Source organism: Coloeus monedula (genome assembly GCF_965178545.1).
Source record: "Coloeus monedula genome assembly, chromosome: 27".
Classification (NCBI taxonomy): Eukaryota; Metazoa; Chordata; class Aves; order Passeriformes; family Corvidae; genus Coloeus; species Coloeus monedula.
The window spans coordinates 1,456,759-1,482,818 of NC_138807.1; the positions used below are offsets into that span (position 1 = coordinate 1,456,759).

The 26,060-nt window shown below is 55.2% G+C and overlaps 3 protein-coding genes and 1 long non-coding RNA gene across 4 annotated transcripts; 1 reads left to right on the forward strand and 3 right to left on the reverse strand.

Moving 5' to 3' along the window:
* Nucleotides 1-860: 860 nt before the first annotated feature.
* LOC309582608 (potassium voltage-gated channel subfamily V member 2-like) lies at nucleotides 861-3,742 on the forward strand (the record flags this gene model as incomplete). Its single annotated transcript, XM_082297834.1, has 2 exons — nucleotides 861-2,111; nucleotides 3,476-3,742. 2 exons carry the CDS (start codon nucleotides 861-863, stop codon nucleotides 3,740-3,742), a joined length of 1,518 nt encoding a protein of 505 aa, XP_082153960.1.
* A 2,873-nt stretch (nucleotides 3,743-6,615) lies between these two features.
* On the reverse strand, nucleotides 6,616-9,022 carry LOC309582743 (bone morphogenetic protein 2-like; the record flags this gene model as incomplete). Its single annotated transcript, XM_082298083.1, is given in 6 exon segments — nucleotides 6,616-7,022; nucleotides 7,383-7,581; nucleotides 8,007-8,129; nucleotides 8,450-8,586; nucleotides 8,708-8,978; nucleotides 8,981-9,022. Coding segments are annotated over 6 exon segments (1,179 nt in total).
* Nucleotides 9,023-15,916: 6,894 nt separating this feature from the next.
* LOC309582629 lies at nucleotides 15,917-17,053 on the reverse strand. Its single transcript, XR_014227112.1, has 3 exons — nucleotides 17,003-17,053; nucleotides 16,449-16,568; nucleotides 15,917-16,141 (listed from the first exon to the last, which is right to left on the reverse strand). It is a non-coding gene; the product is annotated as an uncharacterized lncRNA (long non-coding RNA).
* On the reverse strand, nucleotides 17,052-25,663 carry POLE4 (DNA polymerase epsilon 4, accessory subunit; the record flags this gene model as incomplete). Its single annotated transcript, XM_082297676.1, has 6 exons — nucleotides 17,052-17,133; nucleotides 17,939-18,078; nucleotides 23,685-23,845; nucleotides 24,167-24,208; nucleotides 24,498-24,582; nucleotides 25,424-25,663. 4 exons carry the CDS (start codon nucleotides 25,661-25,663, stop codon nucleotides 23,832-23,834), a joined length of 381 nt encoding a protein of 126 aa, XP_082153802.1. The 3' UTR covers nucleotides 17,052-17,133; nucleotides 17,939-18,078; nucleotides 23,685-23,831.
* Nucleotides 25,664-26,060: the final 397 nt, after the last annotated feature.

The following is a 26,060-nucleotide window of genomic DNA, read 5'->3' on the forward strand; positions in this document are numbered from 1 at the left end:
TTTACTTGCAAATCCAAAGGATTATTTCCTCCTTTTCAGTTCCAGCAGCCTAGAGGAACTTTTACTGCCTACTTGCATTTCCAGTGTCCTGTTCCCTGTTCCTGCCCCTGCCTGGGTGAGTTGTGGGGCTGAAGGCTGATGTGATGGCTCAGGGCAGGGGCACAGGAGCAGCCTGTCCCACAGGGAATCTGCTCGGGCACTGTGTGGAGGCACAGGTGGTTCCTTCACCTCATCCCCTCTAAATCTGCACTGTAGGACTTGAGGGATGAGCTGGGAGGTCATGACCATCTCCCTTCCCTGGCTGTGACAGCTGACAGAGCCGGGGCAGCTGCATTAGCATTTAACAAAGGGCTGGTGCCAAGAGCAGCATCTGGTGTGGGGGTACAAAGCCAGTACAAATCCTGCATGTCTGCACCTTCCTGTCCCATCAACAGAGGGTAAATCGAGGCAAGTTTGTGCTGCTTTGTTTGCTGTCATGGATGTCCTTCCAGGAAACACCATGTGGCAAATGCAAACAGCTAATAAGAACAGAATAAGGGAAAGGAGAAGTGCAGAGCTGGAAATAGTTCCTTACATAAAGGACTAGTGCCTCAATCTCATTAGTGTCTTAAGGAGTGGGCGCTTTGCCGCCTCTGACTGCCACGGTGCAAACCCCAATCTGATCAGCAATCGGCTTTGGGACCCCGGCAGGTGCCACGTGGCACCAGCGCGCAGCTGTGCCCCTTGGGCAGCCACTCCACTGCCCCGAGCTCACAGCACTCATCCCAGTCAGCGTGTGCCCAGTGGGAGCATTCCCATGAAGCCAGAGCTGCTGTCCCACAGCCCGTAACAGGAGTCACCACTTCAGAAAGCCAGGCACCATGAGGCAACAGTGGACCAGGCGTGCGAGTCTCTCGGCCAGCATGAAGATAGGGAATCACCAGGGCCGCTGCCGGACCCTGGAGGAAGAGGAATCCCACATCCCATTTGCACAGGACAGCCTGGTAAGGCAATGGAGCTCCATGCAGAATGTGGCAGACGGAAACCAAGAGAAGAGCCAGACTCCCATCCAAAGGAACAAATACCTGCTCAACATCAACGTAGGTGGCAAATCGTTCCAGATAGCTTGCAAGGTACTGGCCAAGTATCCCATCACCCGGCTTGGGAAGCTGGCCCTCTATACAGACCCTGTGAAGAAGCTGCAGCTCTGTGATGACTACTTGGTGCAGAAGAATGAATACTTCTTTGATAGAGATCCTTCAATTTTCCACTACATCTTCCACTTCTACCGCAGTGGGGTCCTGTGGATGATGGATGAGATGTGCCCCAGTAACTTTGTGGAGGAAATCGAGTACTGGGGAATCCATCTGAAATACTCCCAACGCTGCTGCCGGATCCTGTTTGAGGAAAAGCAAGATGAACTCAGTGAGTACCTGAAAACAGAGAAGGAGCTAGAGGCAGAACTGGAGCCCCTGGAGTCAGGGGCGCAGTTTGATGGCAAATTTCTGGGTCAGTTTCGGAAGATGGTCTGGAACCTCATTGAGAACCCGTTCTCTTCTGTGCCAGCCAAGATCATTGCTGTCATGTCGAGCTTCTTTGTGCTTATCTCCATTGTGGGCATGACACTGAGCACAGTGGAGGAGATGAAAAACAAGACGGGGAAATTGTGGATGGAGCATATGGAGACGATCTGTGCCATCTTCTTCACCTCCGAATACCTCATGCGGCTCATCTCCTCCTCCAGCTTCAAGAAATTTCTGCGGGCAGCATTTAATGCTGTAGACCTGGTAGCCATCCTGCCCTTTTACATCCAGATCCTCTTTGAAAATCTGGAGGATGGAGACATACAATACCATGAAGAGCTCCACAAGATGGAGAATGTGAGCAAGCTGGGCAAAGTCCTCAAGCTCATCAAGCTCATGAGGATCTTCCGCATCCTCAAGCTGGCGCGTCACTCCACCGGCCTCCGGGCCTTCAGCTTCACCATGCGCCAGTGCTACCAGCAGGTTTGCTGCCTCCTCCTCTTCATTGCCATGGGGGTCTTCACCTTCTCTGCTCTCATACACTCAGTGGAACATGATGTCCCCGGCACTGACTTCACCAGTATCCCCTACGCGTGGTGGTGGGCAGCGGTAAGGTGTGAGCAGCTTCTTCCAGAGAGGGGTGGGGGAGGCTCCGTGGGTAGGGGCTGCCCCAGTGCTCGGGGGATTCACCACTGCTGCTGGCCAGGAGACAGGAAGGGCCCAGCCTTCCCACCAGCTCGCTAATGGTGGGAAACCCAGAGGCCTGCACGCTCTGAGAAGAGAAATCAGAGGTTTGAACTAAGCTCAGAGGCTCAAAACCTGGTGCTGGGGTGGGATGGTGGGACAGGTGGTGTCCTGGGAGCCTCCAGGCCTGAGCTGAACAAGTGGGATGGGACTCGGCCCAGGCTTTATCTGTCACAGGACCCAAGTGCTGGGTGGATGCAGCCTGTGGGCATGGGAACAGCCACCCTGGGCAGTATTGCAGCCCTGCTGAGCTTGAGAGGCACAAGAGCTTGTGGGTCTGAGATGGGGAACCCAGGGCTGTATGTGGGGCCCACAGTCACACTGTGCCTCAGCCTGTGTCATGAGAGTGGACACAGACTGGGGTGTGCTGCCCTTTTGCTGCCCTGCTCACGCCAGGAGCCGGCAGCTCTGCAGAGCTGAGCATTATAATAAAGCTGGGATTACCTCCAAGATGGGGAGCAGCTAAAGCACTTGACAGCCAGGGGTTATGAGGGCATTTTGATTTACAGATGAAATGATCCCACAGATAATTTCTGCTCTTATAATCCCCCTTGGCCACAAAGGCTATCTGCTTCAAATTCATCCCTCCTCGAGGAAGGGCAAAATTACTCAGCAATATCACCAACTTCAAGCATTTCAACATCCCAGGCTGAGCCTGTCCCTGCGAGCACACCTCCCTGCCAAGCCCAAACCTCTCTGCCTCAGCTCTCACCCTGTCCCCATAGCCCTGCTCCCCCTTTACTAAGGATGGTTCATTTCCAGGCAATGCCTCTGTTTCCCCTGCAGGGAGGCTCCAGGAAGCTTTGTTTCTTTGGGACCAGGCAACTCATGGCCAGGAAGCTCTGGAGCCACAGCTCTGAGGGGGAAGGAAGCTCCAGCAGACACCGACTGCTGGGGAAGGCTCAGCTCAGGGGTGTCCAGCTGCCTTTGAAGAGGCACACACAAAGCAGTGAGGGAGAAGGGTCTGGCCTCTGATCGCTGCTTCTGGGGCTCAGGCAGCCCTTTCCTTCAGCTCTCCAGCCTGCTGGGCAGAGCCGGGACAGCGGGGCCCTGGCCAGGCAGGCTCTGGAGAGGGGACAGTTCAGCTGGCTGCCGTCACGGTCTGGCACTGGTCACAGGGAACACGTGGCTCCACACAGAGGGGCGGGAGGGAGTGAGTTCCAGCACCAGCCAGCAGGGTCTGCTGGGCTTGTTTCCATGGGATTTTATCCTTTCCTGTCCCTGCACAGGTCAGCCTCTCCACCGTGGGCTATGGAGACACCGTGCCTGACACAATGCTCGGCAGGATAGTGGCATTTTTCTGCATCTCCTTCGGGATCATCCTCAATGGAATGCCCATCTCCATCCTCTACAACAAGTTTTCTGACTACTATGCCAGGCTGAAGGCCCATGAGATAAGCCAGTCACATCAGCTTTCCAGGAGGATCCGCTTGAAGGAGCGAGTCCTACGGAAGTTCTCAGAGTGCTGGAGAGCTGAGCCCCGCTATTACCGCTGACCGCAGGCTCCCCACCCCCCAGACATCGCCTGTCCTGGCCATCCTCCCAGCAGGTCCTGTCCCCCAGGGAGGCTCCGAGCTATGGGCAGTCACAACAGTGCCGGGGCTCTGCTGTTGCACAGGGGCTGCTGCCAGCTGGGTCTTCCCTCACTGCTGCATGCCAGACACTGCTGTCCCGCAGAGCTGTCAGTCAGAGGCGGCTTGGAGCTGTACGGCCAGGGCAGGGTGTTTGTCTGCCATGGGCTGAGGCAAGGGGCACCCTGACATCACGGGGAGTGAGTGATGGGACTGAACTGTCACCTGTCTGAGGCAGGTAGCCCAGTGTGATACCTGTGCAGGTGCTGCTCTGTTCCCCATGGAGCGGGACATACACAGGCTCCCCCTGCCCAGGGCCCCGTGACTCCTTCCCAGCCAAGCAGCCCAGGCCTAGTCCAGTGTGGGGATTTGAGTGAAGGCCCAGAGGAAAGGCTACAGCCGTGCATCATTCCAGCCAAACCTGCTCTTCTTCCCACTGCCCTGGAGTCTGGGGCACAGTCCTGACTTGGGATGCTGCTGTGATGGGGCCCACAGGCACTACAGGCATACAGAGCTTGTAGCCAGAGCACCCCCAGGAACAGGCATTTAATAAACCAGGCCCAAACCCTTCCTTGTCATGGACTCTTGTCCAGCCACTGTGTGTGATTCAGTAAACTGCTCATCATTTGGGGTGAGGAGGGGACATCTTCCCAGCGCTCGCAAGTCCATCAGTACAAGGACAGGGCTCTCAGGAATGCAGATGAGCCTGTCCATGCTTTAGTTTCGGAATGAGGTGCCTGGGCCTGGGTGCGTTGGAACTGGAGCTGGGACGTGCATGTGATCAGGACACACCAGTTGGCTCTGCCCTGTGTTCACATCATGGGAGGCAGCGGGGGACACATCTGGGGGGCACAGGGGAAGGATTCACCCTCTGGTGTGGGACCATGTCTAGTCAATGGGCCTCCTGAAGGGATACACCCTTCCCTTGGGTGGGATGGAGAGAGGGACCTCGGGCTGCAGGGAGGGTTGACCTGGGGAAGAGCCAACAGCTGCTGGTGCTGCTTCCAGGTGAGCAGAGGAAAGAAACTGGTGCCAGCCAGGCCAGGGTGGGATTCACTCACTTGTAAGCTGGGCTTGGAGACGCAGAGGTGCCAGGGGACTCCTGGTACCAGCCTGGCACTCTGACAAAGCTGCCGATGTTGCAAACTTGGAAAGAGACTTGGAGGGGCCGAGCGCTCTGGCAGGGACAGCCACACTCCCACTGAGAGCTGGACTGCAGGGGACAAGGGGGCTGTGCCAGCAGGTGTGAGGGGACCCCTGCCCTGACCACCTACACCTACACCCACTCCCCAGTACCCACGCTGACACCCACCCTCTGTACACCTCCCAAGCACTGACCTGACGGCACAGCGCTGGGCAGCTCTGGTTTCCACCCCATTTCTCTTCCATGAGGAACCTTCTCTCTGGGCACAGCAGTTTCCTCTGACCATCTTCCCCCAGAGTCATCCCGCCCCACTGTCCTGGTTTCAGCTGCAATAGAGTTCATTTTCTTCCCAGTGCTGGTAGAACACTGTGTTTTGGATGCAGGATGAGAATAATCTTGATCACACACTGATATTTTGGTTGTGGCTCAGCTGGGCTCACCCCAAGTCAAGGACTTTTCAGTGTCTCATGCTCTGCCAGCGAGGATCTGCACAAGAAGCTGGGGGGGAGCACAGCCAGGGCAGCTGACCCAAAGTGGCCAGAGGGATATTCCATGCCACAGAACATCCTGCCTGGTGTGTAAGCTGGGGGAGCTGCCCGGGAGGGGCTGACTGCTGCTGGGAGACAGGCTGGGCACAGATCAGTGGATGCTGAGCAACTGGGTATTGGGCATCACTTGTCTGTCTTGGGGTTTATGACTCTCTCCTTTTGGTGTCTCCCTTTCCATTACAAGTATTATTAAATATGATCATATTTTATTTTATTTCCATTATTGAACTTCCCTTATCTCAACCCACAGGTTTTACACCTTTTCTTCTGATTCTCCCCCCCATCCCACCGGGGTAGAGGGTGAGGCCAGTGGCTGCGTGGTGCTTGGTTGCCATCTGGGGTTAAACCACGACAGCCACCCCTCACCCGCCCCAGAAGCATCAGCTCTGGGCTCCTCTACACACACCCCTGTCCCACCCCTGACCCTGTCACCACATTCCCCCAAGCACCCCCATCACCTGCTCATCTCCCTGCACCCCCAGCTGCAGGCTGCTGAGTCCTGAGATCATTTAGCTTTCAAGGAGTGAGGCACACCAACCTCCTCTTGCCCCTGGAGACTGCTGCAGCTGGATCTTCATCCCTCCATGTGCACCCCTTCCCTGTGCCTGCGAGAAGTCTGCTTGCTCTGTTCCTGAGAGCAGTTCAGAGTCCACAGGCAGCCTTCAGAGAATGGCATTTTTAAATAGTTGCTCTGAATTCATTTTACAAGTCACAGCAATGCAGGAATGTACAGACATTTACAGGACACTGTACAGGCGTTCTGTCATATATTAGTGCTCTTGCTATATACATATAGTACAGCCTGCAGGAGCCTCTGCACGGGCAGGGACACCCATGCCCCCACACAGGGCACCCCAAAATGGAGCTGCTGCCCCGGGGCTGCTGGGTCACACAGGCTCGTTCGGGTTGATTTAATCAGAGCTTGGCCCTGAGCCTTCCTGGGCTGGCACTGTTAGGGGGTGACACCATCCAGGGCAGAGCCAGCACCCCCTTGCTTTGCTCATCCCAGTCTCTTTGAGAGGGTTTGTGGGACCCCACTGATGCTCTGGAGGGAGTGGGTGCAGCCTCCAGTGCGGCGCCGTTTCCAGCCCCCTGCTCCTCCCGCCTCAGTGGCAGCCGCAGCTGCCAGCCACCATGTCATCGTACTGCTTGAGGACCACGTTCTCATCGTCATCGAAGTACAGGAGGTTGATGGAGTAGAGCTTGTCGGGCACACAGCAGGGGCTGCTGACGCCCTCGCTCAGCTTCAGGGCGTTGATGATGGACTGCACCGTGGCGTGGTTCGTTGGCCGCATGTTCTCGCCCAGAGGGAAGGGGCAGGAGCCTTTGCAGTGGAAGGCGTTGTACCCCCGTGGTGAGATGATCCAGCCGGACCAGCCGATCTCCTCGAAGTCCACAGACAAGGGATGCCTCTGGCAGGGCTGGAGCCGATCCAGAGACCGTGTACTGCGTGACCTGCCCAGCTTGGGCACCGGCATCTTGGCAGGGAGATTGGGAGCCTGAGGCTTTAAATCTGTCAGAAAGGAGCATCGAATGCCATTAGCCACTGCATGAGCCTGGGGGGAGGGAGAAAGTACTGCAACCCCCCCGGCCACCCCTCCCTACAGGTGTTGTCTGCAGCCGTCTGGTCACAGCTTGTCACCAGCCCAGGCAGAGCCACCAGGAGGTGACACCCTCAGTCTCATGGCCACCCTCAAATCCAGCTTCACATCTGCAAGCAGGCAAAACTCCGAGCAGGCTACACCAGAAAGGAGAGGGCCTCTCCCTCCAGCCAGGGAAGGAGGTTTGGATTTGAGGAGCCCACATGTGGGGAGCACCCCCTGGGAAAGGAATGTTGGCACCGAGGGAGCCGTGCCAGGCGTGTGGGACCCACCTGGGAAGCCGGCTGTGGGCAGCGACGCTCCCCGGCGCCCGTCGTCCGTGAACAGGACCAACATGGGCTTCTTGCTCTCATGGTGGCTCCGGCCAGATGCAAACTGCAGTGGTGGGGGCTCAGGCGGGCTCCCCTCCGGGCCCTGGACTGTCACCAGCAAACCCTGGTTGCTGCTTTCATCTTCAGTCCAGTCACGAACCTGGGGAACCAAACCAGTGTCACCATGGACTGGGACAGGCACTGCCCTGGTGTCCCCACAGGCAGGTCCCAGGCCAGCAGCAGGACATCGTGAACTGGGAGGCCACACTCCGTGTGCCACGGCAAGAGGTTGCTCTGGGGCTGCAGCACAGGGGACACTGTGGCAGGAGCCAGCACCAGCGCTCCCTGCAGAGCAGTGAGACAAGTTCCAGGAAGGATGAAGCAGCCCCCGGGGCTCTTGGCAGGACTTTTGTCCCCCCATCCCAGGATAAGATGTATTCCCCCATGTCACTGCAGAGACTGCACACAGGAAACTGCACTGAAGCCTGAAAGGCTGCTGTGGGTGAAATGGGTTAAAAAAACCTCCTGCATGTGAACCTCCAGGATTCCCTCTGTGCTGCCCAAAACAGAGGAAAAATGACTCACAGCCGGTGTGATGGCAAAGACCTCCCAGCCCGAGGTCTGCAGTGAGACACGCCGGGCTGCCAGCAGCTTCTTCCCTCCGGGGGTGTCTAGCTTGTCCTTCTCCAGCACCTGGTAGACACTGACCTGGGGAAGGCAAAAGGTGGTCACCCCGGCATAGTCTGCCCAAGGGGCTGATCCTGGACAGAGGGGTGGGGGGAGATGGGGAATTGTCAGCATGGATCTGTAACAACCTTGGTGTGCCCTTGCTGATGCTTGCACAAGCCAGAAGGGTAGATATTTAAGAACCTGCCACAGTTAAATCATCGTGATTTTCTGTGAAACATTTTTTGATATGATCCCAGAGCCAGGCAACATTCCCACTGCAGGCAAGTGACCACAGTGTGCTAGTGGCATCCCTGGGCACAGGCTGGGGGACAGCCCCATCCCCCCCATCCCATCCTCACCTGGCAGAAGTGGTGCCTTTTGGGCCCATCTGTGACCCTCGGCCAGAGGCGGAAGAGGTGCAGCTCTGCCGTCAGGATCTTCTCATTCTTGGCCACGCTGGAGAGGACAAACAGGAACCGCATCTCCTCGCTGTGAGCTGGAGAGAAGGATGGGTTGAGAAGAGCAAAACCAGGGGCAGCAACTCCACCGGCCACGCTCAGCCCCTCCCCACAGCCCCATCCCAGCGCCACAGGGACCACCCCCCACGCCCCCCTTACTTTTATCCAGGAAGCTGCGAACGGTGTTGCCCTCCAGGATGTCAGGGTTCTTGGTGACACCATCCGCATTGGCGACACTGTTGAATAGATCCACCATGTACTGGGGCGGCTGCTTAAAGTGAGCTGGGGGGGCCGGAGGGTCTTCCATGCCAAAGACTTCCAGGAGTTTCTTCAGCGCCTCAGCCCGCCGGCTCGCCACGCTGTCTGGGCTCGGGCATGTCGTCTTGGCCAGGGCCAGCAGCAGCAGAACAGTCCCCAGCATGGCTCTGTGCTCCCTGTCCCAGCACAACTCCCCCCGCCTCCCCGGTGCTGCATTTATAACTCACTGGAAAGCTGGATTGGAGTGAAATATGCACAGGAGCAATCAGGAGGGTAAAGAGAGCTAATTGCCATGCTAACAAGGTGAGAAGCCCGGCTCCCGGGCCCCCTGCACCAATTAGCCCCAGTACACAAGCGGGAGGCAGGACGGCTCACCAGGCACTCCCGGGGCTGGCAGGGGACACGGGGGTCTGGGGCCACCAGCGCCTTGCCAGGGTCTTGGCTGGGCTGCATTTGCTCTCCGTAGGAGACTAACTGGATTTTAATGATGGCACTAATGGGACAAATCGGAGGACCTTTGTGTAGAGGAATGCAGCCCATTAAGATGAGCATCCCCTTCCCACCCCGGTCCTGCCGCAGCAGCTCGTGCTGAGAGCGAGGATGGTGGCGGAGGCTCAGTGCCACACTGGTGTCCCCATCCCATGTCCCTGCCAGGTGTGCAGGGTGGGGTGCCCGGAGTCCCCTCTCTCAGTGGGGGCAGCCCAGGCTGTGTGTCCCGCCGGGGAGCGAGGCCACGGGGCAGAGCAGGGTCCAGCAGAGGACCCGGCGGTGCTGCGGCCCCGGGCTGTGGGGTCACACCGCAGCAGCAGCAGAACCACCAGAATCCAGCTGCCTTTTTTTTTTTTTTTTTTTAAAGGGCAATTGGCTTCCTGGGAATTAAAAAGCATTTGCTGCTAATTCCTGAATGCTTGAACTTAATGAAATATCCGGGTGGTGGGATAAAAGCCAATTCTACAGGTCTTGTTCCCCAGTCACAGAGAAACCAGGCTGGTGCAGGTGGACACGACACACTGTACAGCTGCCATGGGATTGAATGGAAAAAATTAGCATTAATTAACTAATTCAGCAACCGGCTGAAGCCCTGCCAGGACCACCTGATGGGAGACAAGGTGAAGGCTAATGTCCAGTGGTGCCTACAGTTTATTCCACCCTAAAGGGCTGTTAATTATGCAGAACAGGCACGGCGGTACCGACAGACTGGAGTTAATGGAGAGAGAAAACTATCTGTATCCCCGGAATCCTTTCCCTTCTCTGCCCGGCTCACCAGCAGCATGTCCCACAGGATATCTGGGGGTGCCTGCAGAGGAGACAGTTCTGCCCCAACATGCCCAGCTCCTGCTCCCCTCTCCCGACTCCGGCTCCAAAGTTTGTTAGCGGGAGCAGCCAACCCGCGCACACCCCAGCCCGTGCCAGACAGCTGCATCCTCCTGGGATGCTGGATGCAGAGGGGCTGTGGAGCTGCACAGCGGAGCCCCAAGGACCTGCAAATTGCCCATGATGTTTATTTTACAAGCTACAACACATTTTGTAGAGGGTTCATTTATACCCGCTGGTTAAAGCAGCTTTTATTCAAAAAATAGCCTTGTCTCATTTACATATCCCACAGACAGTCTGGCGGGGTCTCCAGGAGCCCCACCCGCAGCTCCCAGCCCCGATACCCCCGGCAGTGGCACTCCCGGATGGCAGCGACGGTGCAGACGTGGCCCCGGCGGCTCCGGAGCCGGTGCGTGTGGTGGCCGTGAGGGGCACAGCGTCTCGGGGCAGCTTCTGCCCGGGCCAGCCATTCCTCCCCGTCTTGTGACTCCCTGCAGTTAGAGAAAAAACAGCGCATCCCCAGTACACCAGCGTGTACACAGTACACCACCGGCCCCCCATATCCTGGGCCTTCTGTTCCCCCTCGGGAAAAGGGCAGATGCTCTGGAGCAGGATGGGGGAGAAGGGAGGCAGCTTCCTTCCTGCAGCACCTATTCCTTACTCGTGGAGTAACTCGTGAGCTGTCACCTCCTCTGCCTGAGCAGAGCAGGTCTTTCTTCCTGCATGGTTTGATTTGCTTCCCTTGGCATGCAAAGAATCCCAGAATGGTTTGGGTTGGAAGGGATCTTAAAGCTCAGCTCATCCCAACTCCTGCCATGGGCAGGGACACCTTCCACTACCCCAGGCTGCTCCAAGCCCCAATGTCCAGCCTGGCCTTGGGCACTGCCAGGGATCCAGGGGCAGCCCCAGCTGCTCTGGGCACCCTGTGCCAGGGCCTGCCCACCCTCCCAGGGAACAATTCCTGCCCAAGATCCCATCCAGCCCTGCCCTCTGGCACTGGGAAGCCATTCCCTGGCTCCTGGCCCTCCATGCCTTGTCCCCAGTCCCTCTGCAGCTCTCCTGGAGCCCCTTTAGGCCCTGCAAGGGGCTCGGAGCTCTCCCTGGATCCTTCTCTTTTCCAGGTGAGCACCCCCAGCTCTCCCAGCCTGGCTCCAGAGCAGAGGGGCTCCAGCCCTGCAGCAGCTCCGTGGCCTCCTCTGGACTTGGCTCCAACTTTCCATGTCCTTCCTGTGCTGGGGACCCATGTTTTCATGTCTACAATCAACACACAGTCCTGCCCCTTCAGCCTGAGACAACTGTCTGGACCCACCCTGCCCCAGCCACCCCCGACTCTTCCTGTCCCACAGCATTGCCAGCAGGTGAGGGACAGGAGTGGCACATCCCAGGCTGCAGAAGCCACTGTCAGGATCTGTGTCTGCTGTCCTGGGACACCACAGGCTCTGTAACCACCCACCCAATCCGGCCCCATCCCGGCAGGTCCGGCTCTCCCCCCCGGCACAGCACAGCGTGGTGGGTGAGCTGGGGGTGCTGCCCAAACCCTGCTCCGTGTCCCCCCCACCCCGGCAGCCGCAGATGCGTTGGGTGAGAGGAGCAGGGGCAGCTCCCACCTGGCCCGGGGTGCGGATGTGCGGGAGGGAGAGCGGATGGAGCCTGGCAGCTGTGCTTACCTAAGCAAGCAGGGATCCCCCGAGGAGCAGCTGCCCAAGCACCTTCCCACATCGATTTCCTGCAAAGATTTGCAAAACAAAGGCACGAAAATCCCCTGCAGCACCTCAGCAGGGACACCCCAGCACCCTCCACCCTCCCTGCAGCCTCAGGCTCAGCATCCATCCCCAGAGAAGAGCAGCAGCAAGGCGCAGCTGGTAAGAAGTATTTTGGGGGCATAGCAGTGTTATTGAGTCAGAGGCGCCTGTGCACAAAGGTATGCTCAGCGGGACAGCAGGGTCTCTGTTGAACTGAGGACATACTTAACAACTAAATATTTAAATATATATATATAATTGTTGCTTAATTACTTTTTAAAAGAAATCCTCACTCCAAAGAAAAAGCCCTTTGTTCCTTTATGGCCCTGATGTATGCACGAATTAGTGGCAGCAAAATACATTTTATAGCACAAGAGAACACAAATGTGAGATTTTTACCTCTCTAGTTTGATGCCAGTGTGAAGCTGCCGATGTTAGAGCATCCACCCAGCAGTTCAAAGCCCGCATGAGGGCCCAGGTGAGCCCACCAGAGAGGAGCCAAACCCCTGGAAACCTGCCTTGAGCCATTCCTCCCCGTGTCCTGCAGAGCTCTGGACAATTTCATAGTAACATTCCACCTGGGAGACAGGATAGCATTTTTCCTTCATTTCTCAGTTCTCCAGTGTCCGAAACACCTCCCCACCATGTGGGTTTTTGACCAGAGCAGTGCTGAACTTTGTGGGCACACAGAAAAGTCCATCTGCAAGGAAACAATAAGGAAAATTAACCTGGAGCTGCACCCAAGGCTCCTGTGGCAGCAGCACAGACCATCCAGCTTTTGGCATCCAGCACCCGCTGGAAAAGGCTGTTCTCTGTGTCAGGGTCCCAGCTGGGAGTTTGGGGCTCATTCCTTCACCAGCTCAGGCCTTCAGTGGTAGGTTTTGTTCTTCCATCCCAGTTTCAGACCACGAGGAAAGGGAGGTTATTGTGGGTGCAAGTTGTGAGTGCTGTCCCTGACCCTGCAAAAGCTCCAGTTCTGGGGAGCGAGCACAAGCCGCTCCATGTTATCTCTGGGAAAACTGTATTTGAACACAAAATACCGATGGCAGTGCTTTTCCCAGAGCCACATTCTTACACCAGGGAATGGGGGAAAGTAACTTAGCACTTACTCATTCAGCATTTCCCTCTGGATTTGCCAGGGACTGTGCCCTGAATGGGCTTCTCAGATGCTGGAGCCAGTGTTACGGGCTCTCCTGGAGATACATTCCCCAGGCACCTCCAAAGGGTGTGCTCTGTGCTGGGCTCTCCACAGGAGCACCAACTGTGGCATCTGCCACCGTGGGATGGGGAAGGGAAGGGAGAAGGGAAGGGAAGGGAGAAGGGAAGGGAAGGGAAGGGAGAAGGGAAGGGAGAAGGGAAGGGAAGGGAAGGGAAGGGAAGGGGGAAGGGAAGGGAGAAGGGAAGGGAAGGGAAGGGAAGGGAAGGGAAGGGAAGGGAAGGGAAGGGAAGGGAAGGGAAGGGAAGGGAAGGGAAGGGAAGGGAAGGGAAGGGAAGGGAAGGGAAGGGAAGGGAAGGGAAGGGAAGGGAAGGGAAGGGAAGGGAAGGGAAGGGAAGGGAAGGGAAGGGAAGGGAAGGGAAGGGAAGGGAAGGGAAGGGAAGGGAAGGGAAGGGAAGGGAAGGGAGAAGGGAAGGGAGAAGGGAAGGGAGAAGGGAAGGGGGAAGGGAAGGGAAGGGAAGGGAGAAGGGAAGGGGGAAGGGAAGGGAAGGGAAGGGAAGGGAAGGGAAGGGAAGGGAAGGGAAGGGAAGGGAAGGGAAGGGAAGGGAAGGGAAGGGAAGGGAAGGGAAGGGAAGGGAAGGGAAGGGAAGGGAAGGGAAGGGAAGGGAAGGGAAGGGAAGGGAAGGGAAGGGAAGGGAAGGGAAGGGAAGGGAAGGGAAGGGAAGGGAAGGGAAGGGAAGGGAAGGGAAGGGAAGGGAAGGGAAGGGAAGGGAAGGGAAGGGAGAAGGGAAGGGAAGGGAGAAGGGAAGGGAGAAGGGAAGGGAAGGGAGAAGGGAAGGGAGAAGGGAAGGGAAGGGAAGGGAGAAGGGAAGGGAAGGGAAGGGAAGGGAAGGGAAGGGAAGGGAAGGGAGAAGGGAAGGGAAGGGAGAAGGGAAGGGAGAAGGGAAGGGAAGGGAAGGGAAGGGAAGGGAAGGGAAGGGAAGGGAAGGGAAGGGAAGGGAAGGGAAGGGAAGGGAAGGGAAGGGAAGGGAAGGGAAGGGAAGGGAAGGGAAGGGAAGGGAAGGGAAGGGAAGGGAAGGGAAGGGAAGGGAAGGGAAGGGAAGGGAAGGGAAGGGAAGGGAAGGGAAGGGAAGGGAAGGGAAGGGAAGGGAAGGGAAGGGAAGGGAAGGGAAGGGAAGGGAAGGGAAGGGAAGGGAAGGGAAGGGAAGGGAATGCCCCAGTTCTGGGGTGTGGGATGAAGTAAGGCTGGTAGCAGAGGGGTGGAAGGGGGAGGTGGGCAATAGCCCCAACTTTGGGAGTGCAGAACAAAGTCCTGCTTTGCCTTTTCTTTCCCTATTCCAGCTTTAACTCAATGAAAAATTCCCAGGACACAAAGCAGTTCTGTCTGGATTTGACATTCCCGGTTTCGTTGCAGAGAGCGGGGTGGGGGCCTCTGGGTGGGCACACCAACAGCCACATCCCTGCTGCTGTGTCACCACCACACCAGGACATGCCACCGTGGCAGGTCCTGATGGCCCAGGCAGGGGCTCAGCAACTGGAGAGAAGGAACAAGGGTCCTCCAGCTGCACCTACATCCACTTGGATGAGCAGAGGCACAGACTGTCCTGCCTGGCTCAGTCTCAGCTGATGAGAACATCAGAAAGAAACAACCTTGTTTCTGTGCTTTTCTCCCCTCACCAAATAAATTAGGGTTAAAAATCTCCATTTCATGAGCTAGAGGAAGGGGAGAAGGATGGCTGAGCTGATGGCCAAGTGGGTTTGGGCTCTATCTAGGACCTGGTCCTGCCCTGCCCCAGTCCTCGGGTGTGGGTCCTTCATGGGTCTGTGTTTGGCTCCTGGCTTTGAACAGTTTCCTGCCCCCTCCCAACCACTTCAGCAGCTGCTGGAGGAGATTTCGTTGTTCCATGACGGAGCTGTTTTCAGGGGAGGAAAAAGTGATTTCTGAAAGCAAGTATCTCTGGGATGCCTTAAGAGTGGGACACAAAATGACAACGGATTCCTGGAAGTCAGTATTTCTGGGTAAGATTTTAACACCCTTCTCCAGCCCCGCGCCCCCCTGCGTTCCGCTGATGTTTCCAAGTTTTTACCATGTCACTGAAAGTATCAGCCCGACTTTGCAGGGGAAGATCCAGAAGGAAAGTGCAGAGGCCTGCCCCAGGGCAGAGGCAAAGCTGGCGGCGAGTCCGCATTTGCCAGCCCTGACTGAAATTCTCCCTCCCCGCTCCGTGAGTTTCCTCCCCGGGGCAACAGAATCGTCCAGCACCTTCCACTAACATGTCTCACCTTCCACTAACATGTCTGGGAAGTAAATGCTGATTCTCCCAGCTCTGGAAGAAAGCACTTCACGCTGCCTAATTGCCTTTTCCCCTTGCAGCTGGATAACCAGCTGCTGCCGCCGCCTCTGCAGGCCCTCCTGGCGCTGCCGCAGGCGGGGACCCGGCCCCAGGCAGAGCCCTCGGGGGGCTCCGCCGCGCACTCCGAGCCCCTCCAGCGGACAGAATCGCGGGATGAATTCCTGGGCCCCTGCGCTGCTCTCCGGGCTCCCTTTAGTGCTCCCGCGGTCTCTGTCCCTCTCTAGTGGCCGTGCCACAGCCGTGCCACAGCAGCTGCCGGGAGGTTTCAGGCTTGGGTTTTAGAAATGCCAAAAAAAACTACATCAGCAAATTCCAGGACAATGGATGTGAAAAACAGGGCCACAATCTTGATCGTTTAATGAATTTATTAAACACTGACTCCATTCACTGGAATACAGACGATTGGAAACCACAGCGGCGGCCTGGGTAGCACAAAACAAAGCCCAGCGCTGCACATACACCACGGAACAGCTGTGCCCAGGGGCACCCCACAGCCCGTGGGCGATGCATTTTATACCCCAAACCCCGCCCTTGCACCGCCCATTCCTCCTCCCACCAAAGTCTCTTGGGATTGGCTCGTTGATGTCTTGGGTATCTTGACTGGCTCCTTTCTGTTGGATCGTTGTCTAGGGTCCTCCTGTTGGTCCATCCAATGCTGCTCCTTGTCTTACCCTTTATGGTAATTCCTCATCGAGCCCGCCCCTTACCTTACTTCATTTGGGTTCTGGAAAGTTCTACATTCGATCCTATGAGGTAAACTCAGCAACTCCTTTTAATAATAAAACATTTTCAACACTGAATCCCTGAACTTATTTATGAGCAAGCAATTAAGGTTAACTATAACAACCAAGCCCACTAATAACTTTAAACAAACCATCCTAATTATAATCAACTCTTTCCCTCTCACCAATTAATTCTTTATTGAATGCAAAAACCACATCCCAAAATTCATTTATAACAATGGACTTCATCAAACAGTTGTGGTAAATCATTTCAACACGACTTTGCATTCTGATCAGTTCATCTCCACTGACGTGTCTTGGGTTATTTTATGAGTGAACTCACAAGACACTTACCAGCTCACAGCGAACCAGTTCAGCTTTGTCCCAGTGGGAGGTTTTGACCCGTCTGGAATGATTTCATTTGGAGTTTCCATTTCCAAGCAATTTTTGAACCATCAGTGTAGTTCACTGGTACTAAAAGGGCATTTCAGGCTGTCAGTAAGGAAATTACGTTTTCCAGGCTCTGTTTCCAGCAGAGCTTTTATCATCAGGTTGGTTTCCTTGCTTTGACTGGGAGGGTTGGAGCCGAGATCCCCGAGGTCCCTCCCAGCCTGGGTTACTCTGATTCCATGCTCTCTGGCTAGAGGACATTTCCCTGTACAAAAGGTGGTTGTATCTCCATCCTCACCCATGCACAGGGCAGAGAATTATCACTGTGCCTGCAGACCTGTGCTGTAAAGGCCCAGCAACAGGAAACCCAACCCCAAAACACAATCCCAATACCTGCAAAGGCAGAGGCTCTGCTCAGCACACTGGGTGCCCTGAGCTTGGACACTGGTGCTGGTCACACAAGAGGGCTCCTTCCCATATTCCCAGAGGGAGGGAGAGGAGCTCTCCCTCCTTCATACCTGCACTGTAGGCTGGGTCAGAGCATTTCCCCACATCGATCACGACCTCCCTTCGAGGAGCAGCAGCCGCTCCAGGTGCAGCCGGGCCGGCTCACAGCAGGACCCCCGGGGCAGGAACGTGGGGCTCTCACCTGCAGTGGCACAGGACAGGGCCAGGGGCGTGCCCGGGTGAAAACACAGCACAGGGAACAGCCTCCAGCATCAGCTCCTGACACAAACCTGCCCTGACCTGGAACTGGCTCAGCTTTTACTCCTCTCTCTCCCTGCCTGCCTGGAGGATGCTGCACCAGCAGTGCCACGGTGCCGGTAACAATGGGACACATGGTAACATGATTTGTCTTAGCTACAGGTGATCCCTCACAGGATACACAAGTGCAGCACCCACAGAGCTTGTTTCACCCCTCAACAGAGTTTTTTTGGGTAGAGATAGGACTTTAGGCAATGTCACCTCTCCTGGGATGAGGAGAGCACCACAGCCGTGTCTCCAAATGCACAGGCTCTTTCGAGTCCCTCCTAGGAGTGACACATGGCACATCGTTTGGGAATGACATCCTGCCATTCTTGCTCAAAGAGGCAGAAACAGGCCTCCAAGCTCTCTGCACGTGGGAGAGCAGCTCTCAGGTACAGCAGAGGTGGCTGAAAGCTGCTGGGCTGGGAGCGGCCAGAACCATGCTCAGATGCTGCCCAGGCAGCCAGGTGGGCACTGCCACAGCCCCTTCCTTGGCTGAGCTCTGGCCTTTCCTCTGCCCCGAGGTATTGAGCACTGCTGGAGAGTTTCCATCTGTCTCACCTGCACAAGCCACTGCTCGGGCCAGGGGAGGACAAGAGATTCAGACATGGGTTTTCTCAGAATCCAAAACCAGGTCTTTTAAAACACATATAAAACCACAGCTCCTGTAACCAGCACATGACCCTCCCCCTGCCCCAAGCACTCACCTTCCTTCTCCTTAGGAAATTGAGCATGGAGGACTGTCTGGAGAGCCCTGGGAGGCCGAGGTGGAGGGAGCTGATCTGCTGGGATGGGCAGCTGGAGCAGCACTTCCCAACGTCCACGCTGATGGAACTGCCAGAGATGTCTGCGAAACACCGGATCCACCAAGGGTTACCACTCATGTTTTGGATGATGCTAGGGAGGCCCGAGCCCAAACCAGGGCTGAGTACCACACATTGACAAAAAAGACATGGCCCACCCCTGGGAAGTCTGTCTGGGAGAGAGATTCCTTCAGTGTGAGGAGGAAATTCCTAAGGACAGTCTGGCAGTAGCAGTGCAGTGAGATTGAACTGGTGTTTGCAGACCAGGAGTAAAACACTTCATATTAGACTGGTCAGTGCACACAGACTAAAAAAGAATGCAATTAAAATTTCACTAGGAAACCACAGGCTTTTTCTTTAGTGAGCACGTGAGGGATGGGGTGAGAACAGGTGAATGCCCTGATTAGCAAAGGGAAAAGGGGATGCTCAGGCATGGCTGAACCACAGACCTTGCACATACTGAGCAAGCCTCAGCCCAGCAGGTGCAGGGCAGAGGGCTCTGTCTGTCCTGGAGCCCAGTGAAGCTGCTTGAGCTGGAAACAAACCTGTCCCCCCCAGCCAAACCCCAATTTTGCAGCTCTTCACACCTCCTGCATTGGCACATCAGCTCTGCATCAGTTGGGATCAGGTGTGGGAGCAGGGGAAACACAGGAGCATGGCATCTAGCTTTGGATTGGTTTGCTCTGCTGTATTTTGAGTTTACAAATTACCAGCCTTACTTAGCTAAAGGCTGTTTCTTCTGGAAATTCTTTTGAAATGAGCGATTTTTCCTTAATAGCAGTGGCCGTACTCCAAGATTTATTGATTAAGTCCTTATTTCATCAGATAATAGGGAAGAAAACTTGCATGAAAAGTGCCCATGGCATCATCCAACACCACTGTAATCTGTTTGCTTTGACCTGCTGAAGTCACAGACCCAGTGTGTGCTGCAAAAATGTAAATTTTGCATTGACTTAAAAACGGATTTTCAGTGTCCCCAGCGCCGGCTGTGAGGGATCAGGAAACATGAAGGGGCATTTGAAACTCACACTTGGGGTACAGCTGCTGCTGGCTGCCTTTGCTCAGGCAAGGAGTGAGCAGGAAGCCAGGCAGCAATTCCCAGCTCATCAGCCATTCCAGTGGTGACTCCTGTGGATGCTCCTCACCCACAGCAGGGTGCAGACAGCTGGCACTTGGCAAAGGACATCGTGCCAGCTGAAGACACCCCTGTTCTCCCAGCTCTGCTGCCATACAAGCTGTGATTTTTATTTTTAGGCAAATATTATATATATATCTCTTGATGACTTTTGAGCACTCTTGGAACTCCAAAGAGGTTGCAGCTGACTGAAAGCTGGTGAACATTGTGCTGATTTTCAAGAGCAAGGAGGATCCCAAAAACTGCACGCCTTTCAGTGTCACTTCAGTGCTTGGTAAACTTATGGAGATTATTCTGGGAGGTGTTGAAAAACACCTGGAAGACAACACAGTCACTGGTAACAGCCAGCACAGCTTCCTGAAAGTCCTGCTTGTCATACCTTTTATGACAAGGTGACCCACCAGGTTGACCCAGGAAAGCCAGTTGATGTAATCTTTCTGGATTTCAGCAAAGCTTTCAATACTGTCTCTCCCAGGATCCTTCTGGACAAACTGTCCATCCCACAGCTGGATAAACACATCATGGGATGGGTGACAACTGGCTCATGGGTCAGGCACAAAGGGTGACAGGGACTAGGGTGACATCAGGGTGGCACTAGTCACCAGTGCTGCAAGGCTCCATCCTCGGCCCTGTGCTCTTCAACATCTTCATTAATGTCTTGGACACAGGACTGGAAGGGAGACTGAGCATGTTCACAGACAATACAAAACTGGGAGGAGCTGTTGACTCCCTCAAAGGCAGGGAGGCCCTGCGGAGAGACCTCAGAAAATCAGAGGGCTACGTCATCACCAACCAAAAGAAGTTCAACAAGGGCAAGTGCTGGATCCTGCCCTGGGGTGGGGCAGCCCTGGATGCAGGGACAGACTGGGAATCAGAGGCTGGAGAGCAGCGCCGTGGGAAGGGACCTGGGGGTCCTGGTTGGTCCAAGTTGGATCTGAGTCCCCGGTGTGTCCTGGCAGCCCAAAGGGCCACCGTGTCCTGGGGGGCACCAGGCCAGGGAGGGATTGTCCCGCTCTGCTCTGCACTGGGGCAGCCTCACCTCCAGTGCTGGGGGCACTCTGGGCACCACAAGATCAGAAGGGTCCAAGGCTGTTGGAGAGTGTCCAAAGGAGGGACACGGAGCTGGGGAAGGGCTTCAAGGGAAGCGATTTTGAGGAGCAGCTGAGGGCACTTGGTGTGTTCAGCCTGCAGGAGACTGAGGAGAGACCTCACTGCAGTTACTCCTTCCTTGTGAGGGGAAGGGGAGGGGCACACACTGATCTCTCCTCTGTGGTGACAGTGACAGGATCCAAGGGAATGGGCTGAAGTCATGTCAGGGAGGTTGAGGCTGGGTATTAGATAAAGGGTTTTCCCCCAGACAGCGTGCAGGCACTGGAACAGGCACTCCAGAGAATGATCACAGCCCCAAACCTGACAGAGCCCAAGCAGCATTTGGACAATGCTCTGGGGCACATGATGTGACTCTTGGGATAGCTCTGTGCAGGGCAGGGAGTTGGACTTGATGATCTTTGTGGGTCCCTTCCAACTCAGCACATTCTGTGGTTCTACTTTCATCATTATTCTTCTAAAGTTGTTGTCTATGGAGGTGACAAGCTGTCACTGCTTGTAACAGCTCTTAATTTGGATACGATAATTTTATCATTCCTATGATACACAAGAAGCTGGTATTTGGCAAACACTAAAGGCTGCATTTGTACAAGTGCTGCTCTCATGCACTGAAAAATCCTAAGAAACCTCAGAGCATGAAGCTGTTGTGTCCTTACAGCCACTGCAGAGGGGATGTGGGCCCACAGGCTGCTCCTGAAGGCCACAGACATTTTTCTGATGAACAAATGGAGCTACTGTCTACTTCCTCTGCTTTCTCTACTTTGTCAGGGCAGCTTGTTGTCCTACTGATAGCACTTACAACATCAATCCTGGGAAGCAAAAGTCTGCAGTTGTCCTGAACTTATGCAGCAATAAACAGGGAATTCAAACACAGAATCAACCATGGTGCAGCTCATGTCCAGGGAACTGAGCTCCTCTGTGCAAAGGAACAGACCCAGGGGTCAGGCTACTCATCAGTTCCTGTGCTACACAAGAAGTTTAAGTGTTGGATTATCTGGGCAACTGGTCCCCAGCACATTTCTGTCCTAAATCCCCCAAGGGAAAAGTCACTTGGAAAACTTCAACACAAAAAACCCAGCCATGGGATGCACAGGATGTGAGTGTGGAAGCATCAAGGATCTTCATTTCTGGAGAGTGAAGGGAAACTCAGAGGAACTGTGGCTGTCCCATCCCTGGAAGTGTCCAAGGCCAGGCTGGACGGGGCTTGGAGCAACCTGGTCTAGTGAAAGGTGTCCCTGCCCATGGCAGGGGGTGGAACAAGATGAGCTTTAAGGTCCCTTCCAATCCAAACAACTCCATGATTCTATGAACTCACCATGCCCAACGTGGAGGAAATGGCTCTGCCTCCTGCAGCAGCCCCTCTCTGCAAAGATTCCCTTGTTCCTCCACTCTGCTGACAGCTCCCGCACCTGCGGCCACAAACCACCGAGCCCAGCATTACCCCACTTACAACTCCCCACCTTTTCTGCCTGAGCTGGGATGAGGCACTGAGTGCCCAGCACAGCTCCAGCTACCCCCAACCCAGAACTAAATGGCTCCAGCACAAAGAAGAGAATTTGTTATAGGTGGACATGGCACATCTGACCCTGGCCAGGTGGGCTGAACACCCTGTTTAGTTACTTCAGGAAAAAACTCTGGCACTGTTTATCTCACTGTTTGTCTGCTCTCTTCTACTTCCACCTTACTGCAGAGCTGGGTAAGAGGAGTCCCCTCCCACAGCACAAAGGAGCTCATCGGCACGAACCCCCTCCAGATTCCTGTGCAGCAACTTCCCCTGACACGAAGCCCACACTGTTTGCCAAGTGCAGGCACTCCTCTGAGCTGTTCACTGAGGAAAGCACACACGAAGCCCTGCAGCAGCATCGCAGGCGAGCGGAGCGCGCCGCAGCCCCACACCACACCTCCTCTGCTCTGCCACGCCAGAGGCCGAAGCAGTGCCAAGGACAAGGAGAAATTAACTTACTGGCAAAGACGGGAGCCTACAAGAGCCCCAGCTTGTGGGTCCTGCACGCTGCACCTTGGGAAGCACAGGAAAATCTCCAGTACCTCTGACACTTATAGCTGCCCTCCCTGGCAGGTGAGAAGGTGAACAGGTCCAAGCCAAATGGGTTTGCATATCCCAGCAAATGTCCCCAGACTGTGATCTGAACAAACACCTCGGCAGCCTGGGCCATGAGCACCTCTCCCACATGATCAGGATTGTGCATGACGAGGCTTGCATCAGGCTCTCAGCAAACCTCAAAGTGTTTCTTGAGAGCCACTGGATTTGCTGACAGCCTGGGGAAGCTCCCTTGGGGGTCTTTGTTCTCACCACCACTTCCAAACTAATTTAAATTTGTGGTGACTGGGAGCCACTCCCAAACACCCTCATTTGAAAGAAACATGCATCCTTCATCCTCCTTCATCCCATTCAACGGTTTTATCTGGGGACAACCCAGACCAAATGGAGTCAGAGCTGGCACTTGGACAACGCTGGTAACACAGCAGGATGTGTCACAGCAGTGATGGCAGCGTGTTCCCCACAGCCACACAGTTCTGCTGTTACATCCACGTAGGAAAGCACTAGTTAAAGCAGGAAAGCTCTAGTCACCAGAGTCCTGGAAGCAGCAGAGGCAGCTGGTGCCCGTGCGCTGTCAGGGGCTCTCGGACACGGCCAATGGCAGCAGTGTTCCTGAACACAGGATGCACACAGCTCCTCGTCACAGAACTTGAGATCTCTGCACCCACCCCTCCAGGGGCACAGGGCAGGGAACAGATCCAGCTCCCACAGAAAATGTTTTTGCCAGATTCAGGAGTGAGAGCACACAAGGGAACAGTGACAGCAGCATGGGCACTCCTCTGGCATCCAAATGCGGACTGGGGGGCTGGGTTGGGATGTTTTTTGCTACAATTACTTACAAGTGCAACAATCACAGACACTTATGGAAGCTGCACAGCCCTCGGAACAAGCCGAGCTCCCCTGGAGCTCATCCCAGTTCCTGGAGGACAGCCGGGTTTCTCTGGGATGGATTCCTCGAGAAAACAACTAGAAAAACTAAAATGCTAGAGAAGGCATCCTATCAAAACCACACCATTTAGCACCAGGCTACAGGAACCCCAGCCCAGAGCAGAAATCAGCACAGCTGTTCAAAAACAACAACAACAACAACAATTTAATTGTGTTAAGAGACAAACATATATAACAAAACCCACACATCCATTAAAAAAATTCCTTGTGCCTGGGCACCTGAGCCAAGCCACTCTCTGTTCACAGCTCTGTGGTGCTGCAGAGTACCCAGAGAGGCTGGGACTGCTACTGGGAGTAACTGCTGTGTAACCTGGCCAGAGCAGAGAGCTGCACTGCAGCCACACGGGAAGTGACATACAAAATAGTTATGAAAAAATATGCATTTTAAATAAAGAACTTACAACAACTTCATACAAAATATCATGGTTGCCATGTCTCAATTTCAGTGTCTCAATTCTAGGAATTATTTCTGAACTCTCAGCATCCTGTTTTCCATCTCACACCACCTCTGCAGTCTCCTTCTCCAGAGAGCTCTGTCTCTGTCCAGCTCAGTCCAAAGTACCTGAAAATGAAAGCACACATTATAGTCTCAGGAATCAGAAGTGCAGTTCTGTGAACAAATAAAACTTGTTTACAAGCTGGCAAAAGAAAGTGCAGTAACTTTAAAGTTCAAGCAAATCACACATGAGTAAAACCAAATCTAGCCAAAAAAGTACTGCACATGCCTCAGGGTCCAGCTGAGCCATTCCAGTGCTCAGAGGGGCACAGCAAGCCACACCAGGAATTACTGAAAATGTGGGAACAGAAAGCTTTGCAAATGATTCAGTTCTTTCTCTCCCAAGTCAGTGATTACACAAAACACTGAAATCAAGTAGAAACTTACCTTCCAGAAAAGCAAATTCATCAATAGCTTCAATGGCATTATCTGAAAAGCAAATTGAGAACAACATAGATAAACTGACTCTATATTTGCATGTTTCAAACAGCAGCATTTGAAATAGCATCACAGCACAGTGACCAACTTCAAAGAGATTTACTTGTTTTGGAGATGGTGTGTGACATTATCAGTGTAGTCTTTGGTAGAAGTTTTTCTCTCCCATCTTCAGGGAAAGAAAGAGAAGAATCCATAATTGCTTCAGCACCTCCAGACAGGTGGAAAAATCCCCCACCCCAGCAACCCTTTGCTAAGGCCAGCACAGAACATGTTCCCATACCCAGGTCTTTTCTTTGCAGGGTTTTCCTTTTTCCTTGCTGGGCATACACATAAGCATCTTTGGCTATGGTTTCAACAAACAGCTCCTGCAAGGCAAAACAGGACAAGTTCAGATAGGAGATGAGAGAGAGAATGTCCTAAGGAAAAAGAAAAGTCTTACAAGACTTCAGGATTAAATCGGAATCTTCACGCTAACATTACCCTTTCCTGAAAATACTGAAGGAAATGGTTGGACAGTGATGCACAGGACAAGCAATGAGGAGAAAGCTGGGAATATGGGTTCCTTGAAACCCACAATCTCTGGGAGACCTGCTCCACACCAGGGGCTCCCAGGGCACCTTCTGTAGGGGGAAAGATGTCCTGTGCTCAGGAGATGAATGATGGAATCCTTTAGGTGGATAAATACCTCTAAGATCATTGCGTCCAACCATCAGCCCAACACCACCTCCATGTTCACCACTACCCCATGGTCCCAAGTGCCACAGCCACATGTTTTTTGAACAGTTCCAGGGATGGTGACTCCCAGAGCTGGACAACTCTCTCCATGAAGGAATTTTCCCAATATCCTAAACGTCCCCTGGTGCAGCTTGAGGCCGTTTCCTCTTGTCCTGTCCCTTATTGCTTGGGAGAAGCGACCGACCCCCACCTGGCTGCCCCCTCCTGTCAGGGAATTGTAGAGAGCCAGAAGGGTCCCCCTGAGCCTCCTTTCTCCAGGCTGAGCCCCTTTCCCAGCTCCCTGAGCCGCTCCTGGGCTCCAGCCCCTTCCCCAGCTCGGGCCGGCCGCAACCGTTCCGCGGGTCCCTCGCTGTGAGAGCCGTGAGCAGCCGCCGCCCGGGAGAGAAGGAAAAACCTCCTGGGAAAGGCCGAGCAGCATCCCCGTACCCCGCAGCGTTTCGGTCCCCAGGACCCCCGGGGGCCACCCCTCACCGTGGCCCGCGCCAGCACGAACACGGCCTCCTGGCTGGCCAGGGTGACGTCCGGGTCCGCCTTCACCAGCGCCTTCACCCGCGCCAGCGGCAGCCGGGCCAGGCGGGCCGGACCCGGACCCTGCGGCCCCGCTCCCGCCGCCTCCTCCCCGGGCGCCGCCGCCTCCGCGGGCCCGGGCCCCGGCCCCGGCCCCGGCCCCGGCCCCGGTCCCGGTCCCGGCACGGCCGCCGCCGCTGCCATCCCGCCCGAGCGCTGCGCCTGCGCGGGGCCGCGGGGCCGGGCCGAGCGCGGCGGGGCCTGGCTGCGCCCTCAGCGGGGTCCCGGGGTGCCGGCGGCCCCGAGCCGGACTCCTCGTCGTCCCCTTCACCCCATCGCCAAACACGGCCCCTCATCTCCCCCTTCACCATGTCCCCCAACAGAGCCCCTACACCCCCATCCCTGCCCTTCAGTGCCTCCCTGCCACCCCTCGTGCCCCAGCACGGCTCTTGGGCCTCCCTCCCCCCACAGACAGGGACGTGCCCTCCCAGGAGCAGTGGGGCAGCTGGGAGGTGGCTGTCGCTGCTGTTTGCCCGTCCTGTGCCCCAGCGTCAGCTCTCCGTGGGTCCAGTGTGGGACCTCCCAGCACCCCCTCTCCATC